The sequence below is a fragment of the Lynx canadensis genome, chromosome E1, assembly GCF_007474595.2.
Source record: "Lynx canadensis isolate LIC74 chromosome E1, mLynCan4.pri.v2, whole genome shotgun sequence".
Lineage (NCBI taxonomy): Eukaryota > Metazoa > Chordata > Mammalia > Carnivora > Felidae > Lynx > Lynx canadensis.
In genome coordinates, this window is record NC_044316.2 from 37,407,392 (window position 1) to 37,433,975 (window position 26,584).

General features: G+C 59.2%; 1 protein-coding gene across 1 annotated transcript in view; it reads right to left on the reverse strand.

The window, feature by feature from the left end:
• The window catches only part of SRCIN1 (SRC kinase signaling inhibitor 1), a 65,026-nt gene that overhangs the window by 22,532 nt on the left and 15,910 nt on the right, over positions 1 to 26,584 (reverse strand). Inside the window, exons 3-12 of the mRNA XM_032595709.1 lie at positions 18,791 to 19,092; positions 15,673 to 15,771; positions 9,040 to 9,063; positions 5,226 to 5,421; positions 4,354 to 4,552; positions 3,854 to 3,947; positions 2,454 to 3,340; positions 1,242 to 1,334; positions 948 to 991; positions 442 to 629 (exon numbers count right to left, since the gene is read on the reverse strand). Of these exons, the coding sequence (XP_032451600.1) occupies positions 442 to 629; positions 948 to 991; positions 1,242 to 1,334; positions 2,454 to 3,340; positions 3,854 to 3,947; positions 4,354 to 4,552; positions 5,226 to 5,421; positions 9,040 to 9,063; positions 15,673 to 15,771; positions 18,791 to 19,092 (2,126 nt within the window). The remainder of the gene's footprint in view (positions 1 to 441; positions 630 to 947; positions 992 to 1,241; positions 1,335 to 2,453; positions 3,341 to 3,853; positions 3,948 to 4,353; positions 4,553 to 5,225; positions 5,422 to 9,039; positions 9,064 to 15,672; positions 15,772 to 18,790; positions 19,093 to 26,584) is intronic.

Here is a 26,584-nt window from a genome sequence, read left to right on the forward strand (position 1 = left end):
CCCTCTCCAGCCTGTCTCTGTTCATTATTCTCACCTGACGGGCCCTGGGGCCCTCTGGAGGAGCGGGCACAGCGATGCCAGGCTCCTGACTGGTGGGACCATCTGCCAGACGGGGGAGGGCGGGGAAGACTGTGCGGACTCAGGAAGGGGTAGGGGAGAGGATCTGGGGCGGAGGGGCTTCCGCCCAAAGGAGGGGTGGGGGAGAATGATGGGCAAGAAGGAATTGGGACTACCCTGAGGATACTGACTGGGGGAAAGGGCTCAGTGGGGGTGGACTGGGGCTCCAAGAGAACGGTGAGTTTTCAGGGAAAGGGTAAGGAGGGCGCAGTGAGGGGAGCAAGGGCGAGCGGTGGGAAGGGGTTGCGGCGTGAGTGGGAGGGTCGTATCTGGGAGGGGCTTGAGGGGGCGGGGCACGGGGCGAGGCCCCGGAGCAGGCTGTACCTGGAGCTTTCGAAGTTGCTGAAGTTGGCTGCGCAGGTCACTGGTGCTGTTCTGTAGGCCACGCAGGTGCAGCTGCATTTGCAAACGACTGATGGCAGTGGGCTGCCCCGCAGGAGTGCTGCTGGCCGAGGGCGGGGGAGGGCCAGACACTGGGGTGGCCCCGCTGCTCCGGCTGCCTGACCCACAGGCTGCAGAGAGGGACCACGAGGATGGGAGAAAGGGAACAAACCTTGAGCCTGCAAGGGGTTTGGACAAGGTCTTTCCCACCCCGGATCCTCCCAGTAGCTAGAGAAGCACGGGGCTCTGACTCCCTGCCCCAACTAATGGCTCAGCCCTTCTGTAGGGAGCAAAGCACCAGGGCAAAGGCATTTTAGGCTAAGGTGACTGTTCATTGACCCACTGAAGCCCAGTGACATAGCTGATGGTTTAATTCCCACTTTACAGATTAGGAATCTGAGGCTTGGAGAGGGCAAGTACCTGTGGGGGAGGGGCAAAGGGTCACTCACGTGCTGACGGGGTTCCTGCTCCATTGGAGCCTTCAATCTTCTCGCTGTGGCGCAGGGAAAAGATGGCCATCAGTGGGTCCGGGCTGACCCCAGACCATCAAAGCTTGGGTGAGACTTTAACAAAATCTCCTCCAGTCCCCTGATGTCAGGATGGAGTCCCAGAGAAGGAAAGGGGCTCATCCACATTCACACACCGAGACACTGGCAGAGCTGGGCCAGGCTTCTGCTGCCCACTTTTCCTTCCTCTTGCCTCAACCATAGGCCGTGGCACTAGTGTTGAGAGAAGAGTCTTACCTGGGGGTCTCAGGCTCCGAGCCTCGTAGTAGGGCACTCTGTACCAGGCCCGTGAGGCTGGCAATCTGCTTCTCCATGGCCTCCATGCGCTCTCTGGAAAGGATGGTGGCTTTGAGCAACCCTTCTCTGGGTATGGGGTCCCTCTTGCTGAGGGACCCCGTTCCTAAGGAATGCCTCCATTCCTAAGATCGATAATTAAAGGAAATACCATTCCCTCCCCAGCCACCAGCACAGACAATGCAGAGGGCCCCAATGCCAAAGGTTCAAGCCCACAGTCCCCCACCTAACATTGGAAAGGCCCCTTTCCATCTGACAGTCATTTCCTCCCTTGCCGGCCCCATCTCTCAATACTGGCTCTCTAATGGGCCCCACCTCAGGGAGGTGGGGCCCCTGCACATGTTTTCCCCCTTCCTGGCATGCCCTCCTCCCTACCTCCTCCTAGAAGCCATCCCAGAGTCCTCAACAGCTTTAAGGAGTCCCTCCTTCCACACCACCTGTCTACTCTCTCAAAGGAAGTGCAAGTATTTTTTTAATGTGTCATCCCCACTGAACAACGCAGGAACCAGGCTTTCCCAACTTGGCATCCACAGTGCCCAGTTCAGTGCCTGGCACACAAGCCACAGGAGAGCTGTGTGAATGTGAATTGCTTCTCCATATCTCTGCAGCACTGCCCTCGGACAGAAGGGGATAGGTCAATGCTCTGGTTACCTCCTCCAGCCCTGTATCCTTAGGTTGGGGCTGAATAACAGGCAAGAGTTCCCCAGCTTGGAGGCTACCTAATGGAATGTGCCTCTCTCCCCATTCCTATTTCTTACCAGCACCCCCTCCCCAGTGGACTTCAGCTGACTGTGTGCTGGACAGCTCTCATGGCTGCAAACTCTGAGCAGGAAAGGCTTGGAGGGCTGGTTCAGCCTCAATTTTAGTTGGGGGAACTGAGGTTTAGGGATCCGATGTACACCCAGGTCTCCAGAGGCCTTGTCTGGGGCCCTTTCATCCAACCCCTCCAGGTCTTGCAGAAGGAAGGAGAATGGCATGTCCGTCTCTCCAGTGTCTTCCCTGTCATATCCAAATTATCCCAGTGAACTCTCAAGGCTACTCTGGGTCTACAAAGGACTCTGGGGTCTCACAGTCCAGGACGCAACCCTGCCACAGACCGAATGTGTTCCCTCTCCCCACCCCCAACAGCCCTGAGGCCTCGCTAGCGTCCCGCACCTGGTCTCCGTGTCCTTGGCTGGCACCGGCGGCCCAAATCCAACCAGCGGGCGCTCCCCAGGCCCGGGGAAGAGCTCGGGAGGCGGGGCTCCGGCCGTTGAGGAGCCCCCCGCGCTGCGGGTCTTGCCTCCGGGGCTCTCCGCGAAGACCGACGAAGAACCTGAGTCTTTGCGGAAAGACTGGCGCACCGGCGAGCCGCGGCTGGGCGGCCCCGAGTAGGGACTGTGCGGCGGCTGGGGGCCTCCGGGGGGCGCCGCCACGTCGGCCAGCTTCTGAGGCGATGAGGGCGGTAGGCGGAAGCCATAGCCGTCGCCGTAGAGCGGGCCACCGCCCGCCGCCTTGTACAGCGAGTCCTCCAGGTCGGACTGCAGCGCGGCGGCCGAATAGGTGCTGAGCGAGCGCACCGAGCCGCGCTTGTAGAGGCCGCTGGCGCCCGGGTAGGCGAACGGGTCGCCGGCTGCCGCGGCCAGGCTCAGGCGGCCCTCGTGGAGCAGCCCGTAGGGGTCGGCGTAGAGCCCCTCACCCTTCACCAGCACCATGCCGCCCGCCTTGCCCGCCAGGTCCTCGTCTGGCTTCACGTCGCGCCGCTCCAGGATGGCGCTGGGGCTGGGACTGACGCCCTGGGCGGCGGGGGCGCCCCCGAGCCGTTCGGCCGCGTGATGCACCGGGCTGCCAGCGTAGGAGGGCGGGCGCCCCCCGGCGTAGGAGAGGCGCGAGCGCGACGGCGAGCCCGACTGCAGCCCCGAGGGAAGCCCCGAGGGCAGCCCGGACGGCAGCCCGGACGGCAGCCCCGGGGGCGGAGAGCTGGACGCCAGGTGCGGCGCCGGCGACAGGTTGTTGAGACGCCGTGTGGGCGACGACTCCCTCGAGGCATACACCATCTCCCTCTGTGCAGAAGACAGTCCCAGAACCTCACAGGGTTGGTCACAAAGGGGAATCCCTTGCCCCTTGCTTAAGGAGACAACATCTCCCCCCTGACGCTTAGGAAGTCCCTTCTGTTCTCCGCCTTCCCTCCCTCCTGCTGCATTTGGGCCCCTTTCCCATCGGGGGTCCCCGCATGGAGGAAGTGGCGGATGGAGAGGCACTAGAGGGGCAACCCCCAGCCCACTGTGTGGTGAGGGTTGGGGAAGCAAGAAGGGAAGCAGTGGTCCCTGATAGAGGCCCCCTAGACTATCTGGAGGCCTGCTGGGGAGATCCTGGATGCAGAGGAGGGGATCATGGCAGATGAGGGGAGGGACCCCTCCATGACCTCACAGTTAGTGGAAGCTACTCTCTGCTTCAGCCTCTCTGTTCCCTTCCCCAAAAGCTGCCCTTGATCCCTGGTGACAAGTAACTAGACTCTGTGCACCCGGACCCCATCTGCCCAGCCTCCCCAATCCCCTGGGGATCCCCAGCCATACCCGGAGGTCCCCGTTGGTAAGGTGTGAGCCAGGAAAAGCTGCGTATAATGGCTCCTTCCTATAGATCTTGATAATACTTCGGTCCTGGATGTCCCTGCGGGAGAAGGGTAAGGCGCAGTGGGTCACCATCCCTCAGCCCTGCCATAAGGAGGGGTAGCTACTCCAGGAAGAGGGAAGAGGGGTGGCAAGAGGGGCCCCTGGCCTCTTCCTAACTTCTTGCTCAGTGCCTCAGACTGCCTGCCACCAACACACACAACAGCCTCCACCCCGCCCACCTCCTCGGCCTCACGCGCCATTGTCAGGTTAGCTCAAGCCAAAACGAGCTAAGCAGGGGTGGATGATTTTGAGGGGAGAGGGTAAGATGATCTAGGAAGGAGAGAGGAAGGGCTGAGGTTGGGTCAAGAGGAAGCTGGGGAAGGAAAGGCCTGGGGAATCGAGCCCCCCCCCCCTTCAGAGGAGGAGCCTGGGGAAGCCCACCCAGCCCCCGGGGCCACGCCCACCGGACGTCCTCCAGCTCGTAGAAGACGTTGCGAGCTTCGTCTTTGATGAGGATGGCGGTGTTGGGCGACTTAAGCATGCCCATGGTGAGCTTCTGCGGGAACATGTGCGCGATGAGCGCGTGCAACGTGTCCAGGCTGCTGACCTCGTGCGTGATGTGCACGCGCCGAGTCTCCTCCCCGAACTGCAGAAACAGCACCCCTGCGAAGGAGACGCCGCCCTCTCTGTCAGAGCTGCTGCCGCCACCGCCACCGCCACCACCACGGCCACCGCCGCCACCACCACCACCACCACCACGGCCACCACGCCGGCTGGGAGATTGAGGGGGACCTTCGGGAGCCGCGCTGGTCCTGCAGAGGCAGGGTCTGAGGCCAGAGGCGCCCCCCGAGTGCAGGTGCACCCAGGCACCCCTCATGCTGCCGTCCTCTCAAGGCACCTCCTCGACCCCAGGCAGGTAGGAGCCTGGATGAGGAAATGAAATTGGGGGCAGGAGCAGGTGCACCAGAAACTGAGAGGGAGCTGTCGCTGAGGGGAAGAGAGGTGAGCAAGAGGGGAATGAAGGAAGAGGGGGCCGGTGAATGGGGATGAAGGAGAGAGAAGACAGGGAGAGCAAGGGATAGAGCAAGGGATAGGGCAGGTGGTGCCAAGGGAGGGGAGGGGTGGGAGAGAGGAGGGCTAGGAAGAGAAGCTGAGGAGGGAGAGGCCCCAAGGAGAGGAGACTGCTGGGGGGCAGGGAGGTGCGAATGTGGCGAAGGGAGCCAGGGGCTTGGTTGAGGAGAGATGGAATGGTGAAGGGGGTGAGGAGGGTTTCAGAGTGAGCAGAGCAGAGGGAGGAGCCAGTGGCCAGGAGGAGGGTGGACTGGGCGAGTAGTACCTGGTGAGCGCAGCTTGGTCTGGCTGGCAGAGCGGGAGAGGGGCAGGCTCTGTCGGAAGCGGTTCATCCTACTGAAGCCCAGGGGCAGCTCCGCCTCGGACATGGTCTCCAGCGACTCAGCCGAGGCGTATGACAGCTTGGCTGCCTGGTCTGCCAGCCCGGGCTGGGCTCCCTGAGTGTGGCGTGAGCTGCGGGTCTGCAGGGGCAGGGCAGGATGACAGGAATCAAACATGAGCCCCTTTTGCTCTGCCCATTGCCTCTATCCGGGCCCAGGGAGCCCCTGCCAGCCAGCTACACACACACACACACACACACACACACACACACACACACCAGTCTCCTGGATTCCAGACTCGCTGTGTGGCTACAGGAGAGTTCCCCAACCACTTAGGGCCTTGGCCTCCCTAGGACACCCAGCAGGTAAGGAGTGGGCAAAGGACTCAGGCACCCTGGGAAGCCAGACAAGAAACCATCTGAGCGGGAGCCAGGGCACGCCTGCTATTTTAAGCTTCCAAAGAACAACAACACAAATTTGTCACTGAGGTGAGCAGCAGAATCATTGAGCAAATTGGGGCATTAGTTCCAGACATTAATTAAGCGGCGGGTTTGTGAGCGGCGAATTTATCCTTCGTGGAGTTCAGAGAGTCGGCTGGGGGCAGGAAGCAGGGTCCAGGGAGGAAGCAAAAAGAATGAGGGGTCCCAGGATCCCAACTCTGGGAGGTATGGGCCCTCAAAGAGGGGCACAATGTCCTTGACTTAGGCTGACTGGGAGAACCATCCCAAAGCTAGCTCGACTCTGGTTTCAAACAGACTCTGCCTACTACATGCAATGCACATGCTAAGCCTAGTGTGGTCCCCATGAGCACATGGCATGTGTGCCCGGCCTCAGCCCCTCCCTGCAAGAGGCACATGCTGCCACACAGCCAACTGGCCTGGCTTGCCTTCTAGAAAGGCCTCCCTCAATACCCCACATGGCAGCCCTTTGTCCTGAAGCTACAGCTGAGGGTGCTATCCGGCTGGGGCTAGGGAAGGGTGTTACCCAGTGACTGTCCCCTGTCCCGGGGACAGCTTGATCACTCTCCCCTTGAGGGGAGGGGTCACCATGATTCCCGTTACACTTTAAGAGCCTACATTTGGCTGAAGGCTGGGCTGTCACTCAGGGCCACAGCTCCTGCCATTCTGCCCCAGCCTCTTCCCTTAAACCTGGGTGCTGTCAGAAACTCTATTATTTAAAGGAGAAGATAATAAGTCAGATCTATGTTATGTATATTCCATGTTACGTACACTAAATACACATATGTATCATATTTATATATATTATCAAGGAAAAATTCATGTTGTCCAATTGTACTTTTCTATAAGTTGTCCATTTTTAACAACAACAAATCACGGAAAGCCATTAACATTGGTTAAGTTGGGGTTGAGACAAAGCTTTCTCTTTTATACATTTGTCTGCTGGGTGAATTTTGCACGATCAGAATATATCACTTTTGTAATTAAAAAAAGTAAAAGTATCTCTAGAAAGGAATCACTTATTCTCCTCAGCTCCCTCCTTCCCCCATCCTGATTAGCCCCTAATTAATCTCCATCTTCATATTAACTCAATTTAATATTCCAATTGGATTAGCACTCTGGAAAAGAGAGAGCATCTTCCTCTGATGGGCCATGTGCCCAGCTGTGCCCGAGGTGGCCTGGAGGCCTTGGGGAGGTTGAAGGTCAGATTTGGAGCCCTCAGGGGGCATCCAGTCTGAAGCCCAATGCCTTGGCCAGTGAGTGGGTATGGGTCTGTGGAGGAGGGAGGCAGCGTGGGAACTAAGCCCACATGGGGGGGGGGGCGCGTATACCCAGACTTTGTACCCTGTGACTCAGCACTAGGCTGATCACCAGTGCCAGCCTGTGCCCCTTTCTATCACCTTCAGCCCCGAAGCAGTGTGGGGAACCAGGTCTGTCTGGCGGCCATGAGGTTGCCAGGCAACTGGAAGGCCAGTGGCTGCCAGGATGAAATGGGGGAGGGCCTACAGAATTCAGGCAGAATGAGGCAGCTAGCAGGGATGAAGAGTAAAGCGTAGCCACAGTGCCTGGGGACACAGGTGAGGTGCCAGTAAGAAGATGGAACAGGGGCCAGAATGAAGTGGGGGTTCTTAGGGGCGGCTGACTGCAGAGAAGGCAGATGCCTGTCGAGGCAACCCTCGGGAGAAGAGATAGCCACATTCCCTTGCCCTGCTAGCGTCCATCTCCATCTTGGCCCTAGGTACACCTTTCCGTTCTCACAGCCCTTGCGGAAAACCCTCTTGAGAAGAGAGAAAGCCCATTAGCACTTCTCTCTAGTCCTGGGCTGAGTCAAGAGGGCAGAAAAAAAGTGAGACATCCAGGACTTCCTATCTACGAGGGAGATGGCACGAGAATAACACGGTAACTCAAGCAGCGCTGTCCAAAGATAGGAAGGGGCTGCTGTGGGAGGCAGTGTGCGCCTGTCACTGGAGGTATTCCAGCAAGGAGCCGATGACTCCTGATCAGAGATCCGGCAGAGGGAACCCTGAGTGGGGACGGTCAGACTAGGATCCAAGGTCTCCAAAGGCTGTCCACAGACTGGGGCAGGGTCACTTGGGAGCTTTTAAAAGCATTCTTTCCAGGACCCCACGTTCACTGAATCCAGATCTCTGGAGTTCCGGATTTTTGACAAGTTCCCAAGGTGATTCTGATTTGGGAAGCCAGTCAGCTTCTGTGATTCTAAGAGCTACCACGGAAGGCTCGCCAGGAGCCAGGCACCGTGATTAGGACGTGCAGTATCTCATCTCTTCTAGCTTTACAACTATGCTATGATGCCGATACTGTTGTTCCGTTTTACAGAGGAGAAACCGAGGCCCAGGGGATTATGTAAGTTGCCTCTGGTCACTCAGTTTAGTAACAGACTGGAATGCACCACCAGGCTCTTGGGCCCATGCATTAAACCATTACATTCTACCGCTTCCTCCAAAAAAGTTGTGTGCCTCACATGTGTCTACGACTCCACGATTTCTCTGATTCAAGGACTTCTCTCTGGGAGCGTGCATGCAAACAAGATGCTCAGAACGAGATGACTGTCCCTGTCATGAGTCCCTGTCATGGTGCCTGGGACTTGGAGACTCTGGGACACAAGTGGCAGCCTAACTCGGTTGGGTTCTGGGCCTGGCTGCCAGGAGAGGCAGAGGAGGCACCCAGGGCTCAGCAGGATGCCCCCGGGAGGGGACAGAGAGCTCTCCAGCTGTGGATAATCCAAACTGTCCAGGAGAGGCAGGAAGGCACTTGTCTCTGAGCTTAGCCCTCCACTTGGGCAACAGGCTTGGGGTGCAGAGCTGTGACTCTCTTGCCTGGCACTGACCACCTCCCCAAAGTGCCAAGTAGGAAAGGGATGAGGGGCTCATCATAGACCCAAGGCCTCCCTGGAAGATGAAAGCCGAGTCCAGAGAAGCGGGCTCTTAAGATCACGGGATCCAGGTCCCTGCCTCGGAGCCAGCAGTGTCTCCAGGCGGGGGTTAATGTCAGGCAGCCTCTCTCATTCCAAAATGCCCCTCCCAGCCTGGGAAAGCCTAAGCACCCCCAGCCTAGATCCCCAGCAGGGGTGGCCCAAACTCCCACTCTGGATCCACGAGCCCCTGGCAGGCGAACCCAGACTCTCTCAAAGCAGCAGCCACAGCCTGCAGCCCCAAAGCCCACCGCCCACACCAGAAGGTCCCGTGCAGACGCACACCCCTGTGCAAAGCATGTGCAGGGAGGGCCAGGGGCAGGAGAGCACATGCAGTTGTCATGGAAGCAGAGAAGCACACGCACTGACCTTGAAACTCCAGTAGTTTGGCTGCTGATGGAAATAAGAGAAGAGATGGTTATGCGAGGGTGGGGAGGGGAGAGTAGGGGTGGAGGTGGGATAGAGACCCTCTGAGCTTAGCACTCAGCTCTGGGACGAGGGCCCTCTGCCCTCCCAGGAACAGGAAGGAAGCAGTGCCTGGTACATCCCATTCCCTACTGAGACCCAGGCCAGCCCTGAGCAGGCTCCAGGCTGCCTGGTGGGGACAAGGGAGAACCATTCCAGATGTTCACAAGCTACGCCTTCTAGTCACGGTAACTCGGAGAGTTACAGGTAGAAAAGGCACCGATGACCATGATCTAGAGAACCCATGAGACGCCAGCAGAGATGAATCAGAGCTGCGGGGTCAAAGAAGTGGCATCTGGTTGTGACTGGCCAGGGGAAACTTCCTGGAAGAGGCGACATTTGAGTTGGGTCTCGAAAAATGAGCAGCTGGAGATTGGGAGGAAAGGCATGCTGAGCGGAGGGGACAGTACAGGCAAGTGCCCAGGGGCAGGCAAGCAGAGAGCGTGTTGAGGGTATAGTCACTAGTCCAGTCTGGCTGGGGGTGTAAGGCCTGGGAAAGTAGGAGATTGGGCTGCAAAGGGGCTGGGGCCAGCTGGGTGGGTTTCAATTTAGACTTCACTAGGCGAACAGGCAGAAAGTATCTGAGTGAAGCACCGTGGGGTCAGAACTGGAGTCCGGGGTGGGGGGTGGGGGGGAGGGTTGATACGGCACAGGGTAGAAGAGGGTGGCCGGGGGCCAAGGCCAGGCAGGGAGGCCTGTGTACCGCGATGGACTGGATTTACAGAGCAAAGTGGACAGGTGTCCACCACGGGGAGCCATGGGCAGCAAGGGGGGCCGTAGAGACTGGGAGTGTGGACAACGTCCTCTGGCCGGATAGATGAGAGAGGAAGGCTCCTTGCACCCCTAGAGTAGGGGAACTCAGGCTCTTCCTCATTCACAACAACCTAGGGTCACCCTGTCTTCCCCAGAGACCAGAAGGCCCTTCCAGATGGCTAAGGACAAGGAAGGAGGCCAGAGGCTGGGCTGGTTCTTGGCAAAGCCGAGGGCACCCTGCTGACCGGTGCCAGCCTCAGCAGGAAGACAGAGGCAGCAGATGGCCCGGCACTGGGGTGCCTGGCACAAGCGGACAAGATTCCCCGGCCTCAGAGCCACTGACAGAGAAGAGGGACACTGAGGGTCCCTGATAGGGGCAGGACATCACAGAGGGGTATCCTGGGCCACCTGAATGCTTTCCTGGCCGAGAGGAGTAGGTCGGAGGCTGAGTCGAGGGGCACTGCTGGGATGGAGTTAGACCTTTAGAGTGGGGGTGAGGCCAGGCTTGGGCTGGGATGAAGGGGTTCACTCACCAGGGCCATCCCTGTCCGAGCTACGATTGCCACCTCTCCCCCCCCAGTACTGGCTCCAAGAGACACAAAAGATAGTCACACGCCAGGCAAGGGAAGGGGACAGCAAAGTCTGTGCCCCAGCCAATGCCTAGAACAATCTATGGATACATGCCACCCCCGTGGGTGCCAGGGGCTGCCCACAGGTGCCGAGGGGAGGGGAGGGGAGGCAAGAGGCTGGAGTAATGGGCCCTAGCCACAGCTGCCTGTGGCCTTGGGAAGGGGAGGGGCAGCAGAGGGAGTGGACACACGGGGGGCAGGCAGAGGCAGGCAGAGGGCATGGGAAGGTTTCTGATGGGAGTCATGTCTGCAGCCCTGGCGGTGATGGACGGCTCTGCAGAGAAGGCCGCCGTCCCTCCTCTACCACCATCATTACACAGCATACGTGCAGGCCACCCATGGTGCCCCGAAACACGCAGGCCCCGCGCCGAGCTGAGCACAGACTCTCAGACGCTCTCAGATAAGGACATGGCCACAGATACACCCAGAGTAACGAAAACACGCTCACAAAAGGACACAAGCACTTGGAGAGAAGCCCTCCACGGTCAGAAACAACCCCAGAAGCTCAGAGACATTCATACAGAGAGCAGTCCCACTCATGCACAAGTATGTACCCCTCGCAGGCCCCTCACCTGCATCACACACGCTCCAGCTCCCCGCACAGAAATACAGAGGCGCCAGTACCATTCACACCCCCTGTCAACATCCCCCAGAGTCACAGAGACACCCAAAGATACCATTCACAAGTGTGTGCACGCTCACACACACACACACACACACACACACCTCAACTGCAGAAACACACAAAACAGCACCCACACAATGCGCACATACAAAGAGAAAGTCTCATCCCTCCTTCCCCCCACTCGTCAGGTCACGGAGCCACGGCCGCCTGCCTATGCCATCCCAGACATCGTGCATTAGGTAGATTAACTCCTGATTCAAAACAGGCAGAGGATCCCCCACCCCCACCCAGCCCCCAGTGTCAACACATCAGACTCAGTATGTGCAGATGGCTGGGGCCGCCTTGTGCCTCTGGGACCTGGCTACAGCCACACTAGGTGTGCCCAGACTCCCAAGGCTGGGCACATCCGTGGGGCAGTCAGACCCAGAAGGGAGGGGTCACTACCTGGGGACAGGGAAGAGGACTGGGGAGCATCAGTGCCACAGGAAAGGCCAGGCCAGCCCCACTAGAGGGTAACAATGGAAGAGTTGCTGCGTTCGTGCTTGGCAAACTTGGAGTGGGGCTGAGACTTTGGGCTCTGGCCTGTAGGGCACACGGAGGAGATTCTGCCCCCGCGGCCTCTCTGGAAAGTGGGAAGAAAGATCCTCTTTTATGTTGGCCCCACCAGGAATAAGACACATAGTCTCCTGGCAACTCAGTGTCCTTGGGGGGAAGGGGAGGACAAAAGTGGGGAGAAGTCCCTAGGAATGCCATCCATCCTCTGTCTCTCTTTCCAGGGTGTTAAACCCACAGGACAGCCTTGGGTGACCGAGAGCAGAGAGCTCCCCACCCCCATTTGCTAAGGTGGGGTTCTCCCCATCCAACCTCCTCACCCTTTCCCTGGCTGTCTGTTCCTCCTGCTTGCCTAACACAATGCCTTGTATGTCAGTAGGCCCTCAACAAATATTTGACCATGAACGAATGCGAAGAAACTAGGACCAGCCCATAGGAGGGGAGGGGATGTCTCTGAATACTCTTGTCTGGCACCACTCCCACCATCTCCTGGCACCCAGCACTGCTCAGCCTTCTGAGCCTTTCCCCTGGGAATTTCCCAACACCAGAAACCGCCTGGAAGGAGGGCAAAGGGCAGGAAGGGCCCAAGAGAGGTCTGGCCCTTCACCCCCAGCAAACACCTCCAGTTTCAGGAAGGAGCTCTCTCCATCCCCCATATTCAGAGATGGGGGGTCTCCCCTTCCCAGAGGATGGTGAGAAGGTGGAAAAAAGGAAGGTCTGAGTGGGAGAGCCCTTGCCAAGGGTACTCACTTGTAGCAAAGAATCTTATGAGAGCAGGGGACAAAATGAAAGGTGTCCTTAAGGATTCGATTTGGAAGCCAAGCATTCACTGTCTAGGGAAAAGGCTTTCAGAACGACGGGAGGGGGAAGCTTCCCGGTGACCCTGGAAAGCAAGGCTGGGGAGTCCTCAAACTCCCAGGTGAGAAAAGGAAACAGCTTCTTCCCTCTGGGGTGGGGGTGGGGGTGGGGGGCTGAGGAGTTAACCCCCTCCCTTCCCCACCTTAAGAGCCCTTAGTGGGGTTCTTCCCTCCCGCTGCAGCTGATCCCTTTCTCCGGGGCCAAGCCCTGGGAGGGGCGGGGCCGTGCCCCCTGGGAGCCTGAGCCCAGCCAGCTGAGGTCTCTCCGCTCCTCGCTCCGCTCCTCGGGCAGACGTCCCCTGTAGGCTAGGTGAGCTGCGTGACCCCTCCTTGACCTCAAGCCCCAACGACGCATCCTCCAGGAAAGGGAGGACTAGCAAACGGGTCTCACCTCCCGCTCCTTAATCCCCTGGCTCCGCGTGCACCCGCGCACACACCCACCTCTCAACTCCTGTGAACACTAGTCCACGTAAACACCAGCACCCCCAGGGGTACCTAACGTGCCCCCGTGTGGCCAGCCTCCCACCACCACGCACATTCACGACCCTCCCCCTAGGTATGCCCATCGACACCCTCACCTCCTACCCCCCAATGCAGAGCGTGGGGGTTGGGGGGGGGGGCGCTGCGGGACCAGCGCCGCGCCGGGGGCAAGGGCGCACCCCAGGAAGGTCATGACTTTCCGAGGTTGGGGGAGGGGGCGCCAGCCGCATTTCGGGGTGGGGGTCCGGCCCACGCGGAAGGCTGCGAACGCGGTGGGGGAGGGGAGGGGGCGTTTCTCGGGGATCGGGAACCGCCACGGCCTGCGCGCCTCCCACCCCCCGACCGCCCCTCAGAACCGCGGAGCTGGCTCCCGTCTCCGTGCCCCGCCGCCCGCGGAACCTCAGGCTGCGGCCCCGGCCCCCGCAGCCGCTCCTCCTTACCTGCGGCCACAGGTGTATGCGCGGGGCCCCCAGCCCCAGGTCCCGCGTCCGGCGGGGGAGGGAGGGCGGCCCCCTACTCCCACCCGCCCGGGCTCTCCCCTCCCCCGGCCACCGCCTCCGCAGCCGCCGCCGCCGCCGGTGCCCTTTGCTGCAATGCGAGAGCCGCCGCCGCGGAGCCGGCCCGGGCCCCGGTCGCCCCGGTAACCGCGACTCCACCTGGCGCGGCGCGGCGCGCCGCCGAGCACATCCTCTCTCCGGCCCCCTCCCCCGGCGCGGCCCCGCCGGCGCAGCCCCGCCGAGGATCGGCGGAGGCTGGTGGCTGCGTCGCCGCGGTCACCCGATACGCCGGCCCGCCGCCCGGGACTCGGGTTGCAGAAGGAGGGAGGGAGGTTAGGCAGCCTAGTGGAAGCGGGGGAGGGGCTGCGGCTTGGAGTCTAGCTTCTGGTCCTCTCCCAGGGTCCTCTTTAGGCTCCCACTCCCACAGGGCTGGCCTAGGGTTGGGGGGAAGAGTGTCCTGCCTCCCGACCTGTCACCCTCGAGATCATGGCCTCTCCCCATCAGGGTCTCAGCTGTGCACCGCTGCCCTCCTCAGCTCTCCGATGACTCCATTCCCAGCGAAGTCTGGGAGGCCTAGGACGCCTAAGCTTCCTTGATGGCCTCCGATCTTGCTCTGCTGTGTAACTCCGGCCTTTGCTGACACTCTCTGATCCTACACTTTATTTACATAAAGGAGAGCCTCAGACTCAGCCATGGGGAAGTGTGATAAGCACTGAGTAGCAAGTGATGACAAGAGCCTATGAACAGCCGCTTGCCTCTGTAATTACAAAGCCCTGGGGTCAGGGTCTTTTCAAACTCTGATGGAATTTCCTCCATCAGAGCAAATTCCAGATGTGGACAGGCCTAAAGCCCCATGACCAGGGACAACTGAGCTCACCCAGCTCAGCCTCACTCCTCTCCGGCACCCCAACCATATCTAGTTCCAAGACACGTCATCTGGGGAGGCCTCTGTATGCCCCAGACACATCGTGTCTATCCTCTGCCCCATCACCATCCCTGTCCCAGCCCCGTCTTAGCCTCCATGTGCACCTGGCCACTCAGGACAAGTCTATCCCATTTGCCATCCAGCCTTGGGGGCAGACACATTTGTTGCCCGAAGTTCAGTCAAGATGGGGCCGAGAGCCAAGAAGGGAAGCGGGCCGAATGCCCTGTGGGTGACGCCGAGCGTGCCAATCTGTCACTAGACTTGAGTTACACTCCGCTAAAACGTCCATGCTCTGGAGCCTTGCCCTTTCTTAGGCTGTCACATCTTTCCTTCTAATTCTCCTTGAAAAAGTCAAGCCTTGCTGCCGGTCCCCAGGGGGAGCAGGACGTGTGAGGAAGTGAAGCCGGTACCCATGCTACCCCTTGGATTCCTTGTTTCTGCATCTTTTCTGTCTCCTACAGCTGAACAGCCTCAAGCCAAGGCCCTCTCAGGGTGGCCCCTTCCCTGCTGCAACTCTGACTCCCTGACCCCTCCTCCCTGTTTGGGTCCCAGATGCCTACTTTTCTTCCCTGGCAGGGCCCAAGCCTGAGCTGGGAGCCCAAGCCCTGCCTCAGTGTGCTCCTGTCTAAGCTGAGATCCATCTTCCCATCTGGGAAACTGAGGCTTGATGAGGAATCAGGGAACACATTCAGAACAAATAGCTAGATGCCAAAGTCCTCTTAAAAATTGGAAACTAAGTCTTGAGCGTACTGAGAAGGGTGGTAGAGAGACATGGTGAAGAACTTCCTGATGGTAAGGCATCAGGGGAAGGTTGGTTCTGCTCAGAGATGGAAAGGTAGGGTGGGGATATGGGAGTGAGATGGTCTGCTGTGGGCATGGGAACGGAGTACAGGGCCCAGGAGTCTCCTGAAAACCGATGGATGAGGGTAGGGGAGGTACTCCTGTTTAAAGGAGAAAAGAATCCAAAAATTGTTCTCAAAACCTGAATATTCCTCCTCAAAAAACTCCTTCCCCAAAGCCAAACTTTTGGGGAGGCAGCGGTCGGAATCAGATAATCAGGGGAGAGTACAGGGCATGAGTCTCCAGAAACTGGAGGCTCCTACATAAAAGAAAGGGATGCAAAATTAAAGTCCTAGATATCCCCCCTCCAAAAAAAAAGTCTTCCCCAAGCCAAACTCCTCCAGGGGTTTGGGGAGTGTGAGGGAAGTGGGTGACTCACCTGGGCCGGCTGGCCAGCCCCGGAGGGGGCGGAGTCGCCATGGAGGTGGGAGCAGAGGGAGCTGAGGAGGCACACGGGGTCCACGGTCCAGCCGCCAACCTGTGTGTGCGAAGGGGGGGATACCCCATTAGGGGGAGCGGGCAGGAGCCGCTGGGGGACTGTGACGGGGCGGGGAGGGACATTCCTGGGGCAAGGTTTGGCACGGAACTCACACCCCAGAGGGAACTTGCAACACTGGCTGGACCCTTCCCAAGGCTGGATCTCTAACTAGAACCCCTGGTCTGTTTCTGGATGTTTCTCTCGTGTCCGACTGGGGGCTGCCTCAGCCCAGGAGGGGGTCTCCTCCGTCAGATACTCCTGAGTTCCCTTTCTTCAATTTTTGACTGCCTCCCTGGACACTCTACCAAGGAGCTGTTCCTCACCTGTCCTCTCCTCCAGCTCCTCGTTTCCCTCACAGAGACGGGGAACCAGTCCGCAGGGGTCCTCACTCCCACGTGCCTCTGCACCGACAGCACCTCTTTCTTCCCTGCTGTCTCCCAACCCCAGGCCACACCACACCTAAGACTTGAAACCCATTAACCCAGGACCTTTCCCCCAAGGCCTTCTTCCCCCTCGCCATCCCCAAAGTCATTCGCCTTCATTCATTCCACCGACATTCACCCAGCCGGCACTACGCTTAGGCACCGAGCCCTCCATGGCAAGGGAGACGTCTGAGATCCTACCCACTCACTCTACTCGAGGGAATGAATGAATGAATGAATGAACAAAGGAATGAATTTGTGAGCAAGTTGCTGTGCTTTGGCTCATTTACTAAGTATTTGCTGAGCGCCCATCTGTGCCACGGAACGTGCCGGACACGTCCGAGGCCCTCAAACGTGCCCATGTCTTCCCTCTCAGGCCTGCTGCCCCTTGAGGCCATCACCCCTGCCATCTTCATCTTTTTATGGCCGAACCTCCCAGACTGCTCTGCGCCACAGCTCTGCCACCGCCTCCAAGCTCCTCAACCCCTGAAACTGGCCATGACCTCACCGCACCACGAGAAACGAGGGGGACCCTCTGGACCCACAGGTCCCAGCCGGTGCCAATGGCTGTTTCTCTCCCTCCCTCCTGACTTCGGAAGCGCTGGTGGTCCTCCTGCTGGGCCTTTCTCCTCCTCCTCCACACTGTCATGGCCCTCTCCCCTCTCAGACTCCATTCTGCCCTGGTGGCCGTGCTTATGCCCCAGGTCCCACTGCCACTGCCCAGATCATGCTCACCTGGCCTCCTGAAGCTGTTGTTGGTTCACTCTTGGGCCGTACCTATGGCGCCCCTAATGGACATCCCTGGGAATGCCCTCCCCGCTCTGCAAACTCACCTCCCCTATTCCTGTCTCCCATCCCCCCAACATTTCCCTCCCACCCACTTATTCCTCCCCAAGGCACCGATAGCTCCCTGCTACCCAGGTTTTCTGTCTTTGGCTCCTCGGTCCAGGCAGCAAGCAAGCCTTGCTCAGCCTTCTCTCCAACCCCCCATCTCTTCACCCTCCCTAACACCTTCTCTTCCTCCTCTCTTTCTTCCCCTATCCACCATCCAAAAACAACCAAGCCCTCCTAGCCACCACCATCTGGCCCCACTTTTCCAGTCTGCCCCCACACCTCCCACTGCCTCCCTTCTGCACCAGCCAGGTGGGCTTCTGTACCGGTCGCCAAACCAACTCAGGACCATGCTCACCTCCCAATCTTCCCGGCTCCTCAAACGACGTTCTCTTCCTCGATGCCCATTCAGACCCTTTTCATCCTTCTAAACCTAGTTTAGGTCCCTCCTCCTCCAGGATTCCTTTCCTGACCAGGCCTGCCCACCTGGTCTCCTCTCCTCTAAACCCTCTCCCGACTGACTGTGCCCCTCATACTTCCGTGTAAGCATTCTTCCACCCCCTCCAGATCACAAATGCCCCTGCCCCTCCTCCCAAGCCAGAGCACACAGAAGGAACCCACTGAGAGGGGCTTCCTGAGGGTGAGGGCCACATCTCCAAATGCAATTCTCCCCTATTCCAATCAGATCTCTGCTCCCAGGAGGACTCTGAAGCTGGGAAAAGGCCAAAGTAAGACAGAACTGGGGGTGACATCAGGGGCCACATGTGCCAATGTGTCCTTGTTCCCTGCTGTGACAACAGGAATGGGGACACTCTTCCCCTTTCCCAGCCACACCCAGCAGTACCTGGAAAGGAGGACAGAGCAAGACAGGTGTGGGATCAGGGACTGACACCACCAGCCTTTCTGAAATAGTGTGGGTGAAATGTACTCCTCTCCCCCACTTCCCTTCTCCCAGGGGACAACGCCTGGGTCTCAGCAGCCATCAAGGCATCTCGCCAATGTGGGACTGTAGGCAGAAGGCTACCCCCAGGAAAGAACTTTCCTACAGACAAGAAGGTCACAGTTGAATGGAGAGGTGCATCCAGGAACTCAAGGATCTGGGAGAGGTTTACAGGTGAAGCATCCCACCCCATACAGAAGGAGACAGGCCCTGGTCTGGAAGCAGGGACCCTGACGCCTCTGTAAGCCTTACTGATGGCAGGAGAGAAACCAAGGCACAGAGAGAGGCAGCCTCTGGCTAGAAGTCACACAGCGAGTCTCGGGGGGAAGGAACAGGGAGGGAGGAGGATAAAAGGCCCCAAGAGTCCTGGGCTCTGTTCTTGCAGGGGTTGGGGGCACATCAGACCCAGCCTACTGAGGTTCCCAAAGGGGCCATGTCACAGAGGTGCCAACCCCAAGAGCCTCAACTCCAGGCTGGACGGACCTTCAGGCTCAGAACAGTCAGCCCCCAAGACTGTCCCCTCTTCCTCCCCACCACAACTTTGGCCTCCAAGACAGCCTTCCTGTCCTTCTGCCCAATCCAACAGCATCTCTGCCTCTCTGTTCCATCGAGGGCTCCCAACTCCGGGAGGAAAGGGCAGAGGTCTGGAGGCTGAGCCCTCACCCCCTACCTCCCCAGGCTCCAGAAAAGGCCAACCAGGCCAACTCCCTGCCACCCCCTTCCCGCTCTCTCTTCAGATGCCTCTCGGAATAGGGATGAGCCTGGGGGGCAGGGAAGCACGGCGTCAGACCCCCCCCTCCCCAGCCCACAGCCAGCCCCCACTCACCTGCTCTCGCATCCTGTCCTGCTGACCGCGCAGGGCCAAGGCGTGCTGGGGGTACTTGTTCTTGAGGTGGTCCATGAACGCATCGCGCTTGCGGTCGGCATCGGCCTTCTGGAGCCCACTGAGCGCCTCCAGGCTCTGGGCGGCGATCACCGTGTGCCTCCGCTCCGACGTGTGCACCAGCCCCACGTTGGAGAAGCGCCGGCCCCCGCCGCCCGCGCCGCCCCCGCCCCCCAGGGTCCGGTACTCCCGCGGGTACTCGGCATCGTCCGCAGATAGCATGGGGGGGCTGCTCCGCTCCGGATCTGCGAGAGGGGAGAGGGGGCACGGCGGGGTCACGGGGCGTCCAGCACGGGGCTGCCCGGCCCTCCCCTGGGGCACTGCGGGGAGGGGCAGGCCTAAGGCGGGGCAACAGGCACCGGGCTGCCCACCCCCCACTAGGACGCCTAAGAGGCAGCAGGGGGGAGGGCTCCACGGAAGTTGGGGCGCAAGGGCGGGGTCCAGCTTCGTGCTTTTCTTCGGGTGGGTTTGGAAGGGTGATGGCTACAAGTGAGGGGTTATTTGAGGCCAGGGAGGGGCTGGGAGCCTGGGTCGTGAATCCCTCTTTAGCCACATACCCCCTTCTTCCTAATGCTAGTGTGAACAGGTTGAGGGAAGGGGAGTTTCCTTTTAGATGCTTCCTGAAAGATGTGGAAAGGAGCCTGTACTGTCTCCCTTTCATGAGCGTCCTCTAAGGAGTGGGGCGGGGACCCCCCCCCTTTTCCCCTCCCTCCCCAGAGACAGACAGATGGACAGACAGGGGAGGCTGGGCACAGAGAAAACAGTGAGGGAGAGAGAGAGATGGACTTGGGACAAACTCAAAGGAAAAAGAAAGCAGACAGGACAGCTCAAGCCCTCACCCTGGGACCCTCCCCGCTCCCCACCACCCCTTTCTTCAGTCTCCCCTCACAACACACACACACACACACACACACACACACACACACACACACACACACAGTTGGAGACCTTTAAGAGACGCACAGGGGACAAAGGACAGCACAGAAGCAGAAAAAAGGGAAGGCCGGGGGGTGAGGTCCCCACGCGGAATTCTGAATCTTTTCCCCACATGCCCACCAGCCCCAAAGTCCTGGCCTCGCCAGGCCCAGCCCTGCTGTCTCGCATCCTCCAGCCTCAAAGCTGGGACAGTGGCTCCAGAGTGTCACCCATGCCAGCTGTGGTGTCACCCACAACAGGTGCCAGGTGTCCCTCGCAGGGAGACAAACACAGTCTCCCTGGCATACCCCCAGCCCCACAATCCACCAGCCTCAAAGCCGCAGTCCCCAAGCGTAGCCTAGGTCTGGGGGCGTCGGACCCTGCAGCAGACTATGCACCCACACAGGGGCTGACTCACAGGGCCAACTGGGGCAAAGAAGAGGAGGCTGGGGACGCTGGGACCCAGCCAGGTTCCATCCAGCTGGAGTGCCCGGTCAGCCCCCTCCCTCCACACATCTACTGGGCATTAGGCCTGCTGCCAGGCCTCCGTCACCTCCTGTGCACCACAGGAGGACAGAAGAAATTCAGCCACATTTCAGGAAAAGCTATCCCTCACCTAACACACACACACCCACACCCACACTCCTCCCTAGGCTATGGCTGAGGCATGTAGATCTGGGGAACAGAGGACCCAGCACCTCCTACCAAAACTAAGGGAAGAATGGCTTCCACAGACACAGAGTTCCACGGCTTCCAAAGGCCTGACCCACCCACCGCCGTCATTATGGCCTGTGAGCCTCTCAGCACCCCTTGTGGGGGGGTTATCACTGTGGCCACACTTCAGAAATGGGGCTGCCGAGGTCAGAGGAGTCCAGTGATGTGCTCAAAGCCACTGTGAGTGGTGCAGGCCAGATTCGACCCCAACATCTCTTAGGTTTGCCTCATCCCCTCCCATCACACTTTTCTCAACAACTGTCTCTTAATAAGAACAATGACAACAGCACGGGGCACTCCTCTCTGTTTACCTGCTGTCTCCTCAGCCTGGCACTGGGTCTGGGGTCCCTCCTCCCTCCCCCACCCCCGGGCGTCTGTCCCTCTCACTGCAGTCACCTCCCTCTGGCATGAGGTCCAGAGACACAAGAGCTGACCTTGGAAGGAACACTGTTTCACAGTTTAACACTCATACCTTTATTTTCATAAGGATTAGGAAAACTCCAAATAGAAGGTCCAGCCACTGATTTCATGGATATGATTCCTTGGGAAGGTAAGGAGATAATGTTTCCTTTTAAGTAAATGTATTTAGGTTCAAAGGGAGTTAATGAACGACATATTGAGTTCACAGTGTGCAGACGGTCCCTGATCTGAAGGAAATTCCCAAAGATGGCCCCTGATTGAGTGAGGCTGGGAACTTTGGGGCCATTTTCATGAAGGCCCAGTCCCTGCCCTTGAGGGGCTGGTGGCAATCCAGGGTACCAGTGAATGTGGCTGAAAAGGAATGACCTGAATAATCACCCAGGAGAAGGAGAGGCCAGGATGGAGGTGCTCCAGCCATGACCCTTAGCTTCTCTCTCTCTTCCACTTACCCCCACCACCAGCGGGGATGTGCACTGGGTACCTCCATGGCCGTAGCCCTCTCTCTGCCCACCGGCCTTGCTGCTGGAGCCCCAGCTCTAGAGTCCGGCACAGCCCTGCCTGAGCCAGAGGGACCTCTCTCCTTGTGCCACCCAGGCTCGCCGTGCCCTCCAAGGGCTCTGGACACACACGGGTGCGGGGGACGGGCCTCCAGTTCTCCTCTCCCCGCTCCTGCCCTTCTGCCCTCTGGGACCCAGAAGAGCTCCTAACCCCCATCCCCACCCCCCCCAATGCCAGCTCCTAGGGAGACATCCTAGCATGTTTGGGTGGAAGCCAACAGAGACCAGCAGGGACTATGGGGAGGTCCAGGGGTCACCCAGGCTCTGCCAGGTCAGCTAGAGGGGCACGGCGGGGCTGGCAAGGAGGGGTCCGGGCTGCTAGAGCGGGCAGCGGAGGGGGAGCAGACGCGGACAGTGGACATGTGCTTGCAGCCCTATTTATGACTGCAGTCCTGTAAATCTCACCACGGGCAGTGCACTGGGGAGGGGGTTGCCGAGCAGCCCTGATGGAGAGTGTAAAGCCAGGTCTGTCCCTGCCTCCTTGAGGTCAGCGTTCACCCGTCCGCTGCCCGGGCATTGGTGGAGGGAGGAGTCAGGGCAGAGGCAGGATTCTGGGGGCTGGCAGAGGGGGGCGGAACAGGAGAGACAATCTGCTATCTCTGAGGGGTAGTGGGGAGGAGGGGCTTTGATTTGAGATCCTTGGCTTTATTTAACAAAGACAGAAACTAGCTTGGGGAAAGGAGTGAGGCTCAATGCATATTCCCTCCTTCCTGCAGGGCCCCAGGGGGCCGGGAGGACTGACTTGGGCTTCTTAGTTGCAGGGCCATCCTGTTGCCCTTAGGAGAAGGTGGCCCGTGGGGCTCAGAGGACTCAGGCCTGAACTTCTCCCTTGGAGTCAGGCCAGGCACTTGAGGTCAGGGCACTGGAAGGAAAAGAACCCCAGGTCAGAGTCACACACCCTGGGTTATGAGTCAGCTCCTTCCCTGAGGAGCCCCGGTCAGCCTTTCTGGTTACTCATTCAGTCCACTAGACTCTTCCCTCTCGGAGCCTGAGGGCACTGATCTGTAAAACGGGATGTTAACCTCTAAACCCTGCCCCTGTCTTGCCTGCCCTGAGCGAGAAGCTGGCAAGACAATGGAAGCGAAACTGTGTCGTTCTGAATTAAAGGTGTTCCTGGCACATTGGCTGTTGGCCCCTAGCAGGACAGCCTTCCCATTCCCCCTGCGCCTGCTCCAGCCACCAGCGAGTCCCCAGAGTGGCCGTGACCCTCCCCAGACTGAGCAGCCCAGTGAAAAGCCCTGGAGATCGATTCCAATCTAGCAAGCAGCAGGCTCTGGGCACCCTGTCCCTGAGCAGATCGATGCTTCCTGTTTGGTGGCAGGTGGCAGGGGGCAGTGAGGGATCCATATGGGTAGGGGTCTTGAGGGAGTGGCAGAGGGGACAGATGGGACAGAGAGGCCTTGAGGGGGTATGCAGGGCTGGGTTCTACCGGGGCAGGGGTGTGGGAGTTGCAGGGGAAGGGCAGGAAGGCTGTGGAGGAGGAGCAGAGCTGGGGTACACTGGGGAAGGGATGTTGGGACTGAAGGCCCCTGAGGGATGGGGGGTTGGGGGAGCCGGAGAGATAAGTTGGGGTCCGAGGGTTTGCCACCTCTCCAAGGACACCCAGGTGTACAAGGCCAATCGTAACTTTTGAGTCAGAGATTCAGGCTGCCGAGAAGATACCTGAGACTGGTGAAATCCAGCTCAGAAGGAGGGGAAGGAGAAGTAGGGAAAGGGCGTTCTGTCACCCTCAGCTCAGCCTTCCCGTCTGGGCGATGGGGAAGGGACACACGCCTGAGGCTGGGGTGGCGGGGAGGAGGTGGGCGCCCCCAGTGGCCGGCTGAGGATAAAGGCACAGACGCTTGGGAAGACGGCGACATTGTTATTTGCTCCACCAGTTCCAAATTCCACCTTTATTTATGAGCCTGATTTATTTTTATCCTCCTCTGCATTCTTTTCCATGAGATCACTGTAACTCCTGATGAGAATGAAGAGCCCCAAGTTTTAGTGACACCATCTCATAAGCCATCAAGCCCATCCCCACCTGGTGTCTCTACCCCAGATGTCACCATCTACTCTGTCCTCTGGCTGCCACTGGGCAACAGTCACACATGACATCATCTTCAGAGGAAGAGAAGAGGAGAAGAGGAGGGGGGAGGGAGAGGGAAGGACAGCAGAGAAGGGGAGGAAGTCGAGAGTAAAATGAAGCAACAAGCTCCGGAAAAGAGGGGTCTCTCTCTGGGGCCCCTGCAGTGAGGACCCCAAGCTCAAGACCCAGAGTTCAGGTCCCTGTCACCCTCTCCCTGGAGATCAGGAGGCTAGGTGAGGCCCCTCCCTTGGGGACCTGAGAGGCCTCCCAGGTGTGCCCTATCCATTGCCTGGGCAGAGGTGGGGGCTGGGCACCAGCTCAGGGAGCTCACAGGTCCCCGGGTTGGGGGGGGGGCGGGGCTAGATCCTGGTGAGGCCCGCAGGCAGGGCAAGAGAAGGGGTGCATGGAGATTGCTGGAAGAATGGAAGGCCTGGCTTAGACCCTAAAGTGCTACACACACACACACACACACACACACACACACACACACACGCTTGAACACCTGCAGCTCTGCAGCTCGAGGTTCCCCCCCCCCCCCCCCCGTCCCACCGTCCGCAGCCAAAGCAAGAGGAGCCCAAGTCACCCAGGAGGAGCCCCGAGGCGACTGCCACTACCAATTGTGCCTGACAACTCCATCCTGCTGGGTGCCTGCTGCAGTCAGGAAGCACACTGTGCTGGGAGGTCAGAGGCCAGAGGACAAAGGTCAAGTTTGGCAGAGGGTCCAGGAACCTGGATCAGGTCAGGTGATCATCCCCTGTCCCGCCCCACACCCTCCGCTGGGCTCTCTGTCGCTGGGTGGCCCTGGCTCTGTGCTCCTCGTGTGCCCGTGCCCCTCAGTCCCCGCTGTCTGTCTGTGGGTCCTTGGAGCAGAAGCCCATCTGTGTCTGTTTTCTAAAACCATCTTTTCCGCCCCATACCACAGCAACCAAAGTCATTTTCCGGGCAATTGCCTTTCTGTAAACATTCCTGTGTAATATCCCCCCAAATTGCTAATGCCCAGCGCCCTGTTGAGTCTCCCTGTCACTCCAACAGAGGCTCAGAGGTGGGGGCGGTTGGAGGGGAGGAGGCTGGCCAGGCTGAGGATTAGGGACGGGGCTTCCTGTCCGTTTCCTGGCACAGAGCAGGGGGCCAGAACCCCCCACCCTGGCACCCCCTCGTTTCCCCATCCCCCACCGCCCCAGCACCACCCTCCTGAGCGTCAGGCCACCTCAGGACAGCCTGTCTGGTCTGGCAGGGAAGACAGAGAGGAAGGGGGAGGGGAACCCATGAAAGGGAGGCCTGGGAGGGAAGGGAGCCATCTTGAAAGCATGGGGGTGATGGTTAGACAATAAAGGTGACTTCCTGGTGACTAGGAGCAGGGACACTAGGGAGACAGGGGCAAGGCCAGGCAGGCTGTCTTCACGGGGTCCCCAGAGAAGGGCAGCTCTCCTCGCGCCAAGGTGTCAGGGGGAGGACAGAGAAGTGGGAGGAGGCCAGGTGGAGCCCATCCCCCCCTAGGTGGTCCTAGATGGACCACTGCTTGAACACTGCGGCAGTGGGGAGAAGGTGGGCAAGGCAAGAAGGTGTCAGAGGCGGGGGAGGGGGGTCCTGGGGGTTGAGCGATTTCACAACAGTCAACATGTGGACTCCCGTCAGCCTGGGAAGGAGGAGGAAAAGGGGGAATAGGACTGTGGCCCATGCCGGTGCCCGTGGAGCCCTTCCACCCCCACCCCATGCCCAGGGAGCTTTGCTACCCCAGCCCCCAGGGAATCCGGGCAGGGAGACTCAGGAGGAGTGTGGGGCAGGGAGCGCCAGAGCCCCAGAGGGAGCCAGGAGGCAGGGGAGGGTGCAGGGCCCTGCCAGTCACAGCTTCATGCAGGCAGAAAAACACAAACCAATTTACGCAGATTTAAAACCCACCGAAGGCCACTTAGTTGGTAAACGAGTTGGAATCTAATTAAGGGACCTCCTCAGGGCTGGGGGAAGGAGAGCTCACCTGCCTAGGAGGAGCTGTTGGGGGCGGGGAGGGGCGCTGGGTCCCAGCTGCTCCCAGTAGAGCTTGGATTTGAAAGAGAAAGGGCAGTTGGGCTCCCTGAAGGGAGGGAGGGCAATTCCCCAGTCCTCAGGCCACACCGCACTGAACCCCCCCCCCCCAGCCCTGGCCAGGTGAGGCCTCCCTCCCCACAGCAGGCTGGGAGTGACCACTCTCTGCTCTTCCTCCAGCCAAATGCCCTTCACAGGAAGGAAACCGAGGCCCAGAGAGTGGCCCTGATCCAGCCACACAGGAGCTGGAGACAGAGCTAGAAGTGGAACCCAGGCATCCTGGCCTCCAGGGACAAGGATTTTTCCATTCCACTATGCCGCTTCCCAGAAAACAATTGCCAAGGGAGCCCCCCTCCAGGCCCCAGGCCCCAGGAGGACACCGTCTAACCATCTCCTTAGGAGGAATCAGCAGCAAGATGGAAAACGTACCACAACAACCTTGGTCTCAAAGTGAGAAGAGCTGTGGGTCATGGCCCAGGCACACCCCCAGGTGCCCAGCCCAGCCCAGTGGGATGCTGACCGCACAGAAATCAGGGTCCCGACATGGCACCCTGACCACACGCCTCAAACAAGACTCCCCCTCCTTGGCCAACAAGCCAGCCGCCCTCCCTCTTTCCTGCACTGCCCCCAGAAGCAGGCAAGGCTAGGACATGACCTAAAATTGCTGAAGTTGGGGGTGAGGAAGCTCTGTGTAAATCTAGCTCTGCCACTGGCTAGTTGTGTGACCTTGAGTAGGTTAGCAGTCTCCCTGAGCCTCAGTCCTCTCATTTTTTTTTTTTTTAAAGCTACTAATACCCAGTAGACAGGCATGCAGGTTATGCACTGCACAAAGGACGCGTGTGGGGGACAGTTCCTTCCTGATCTGCCCCATTGCCTGATTTCCTTTCACTCGATTGTCAGAGTTTTATCAGGCCCCGCACTGTAGGGTTTTGCCTTTTAGCTACTAATGAAGATCTGGCTAATTGACTTCCCGGGAAGGGAGGGGGCGGAGAAGCAAAGGGGAGCATGTCACCCTTGGTCTGAAGCTGTTGCTGGAAAAGC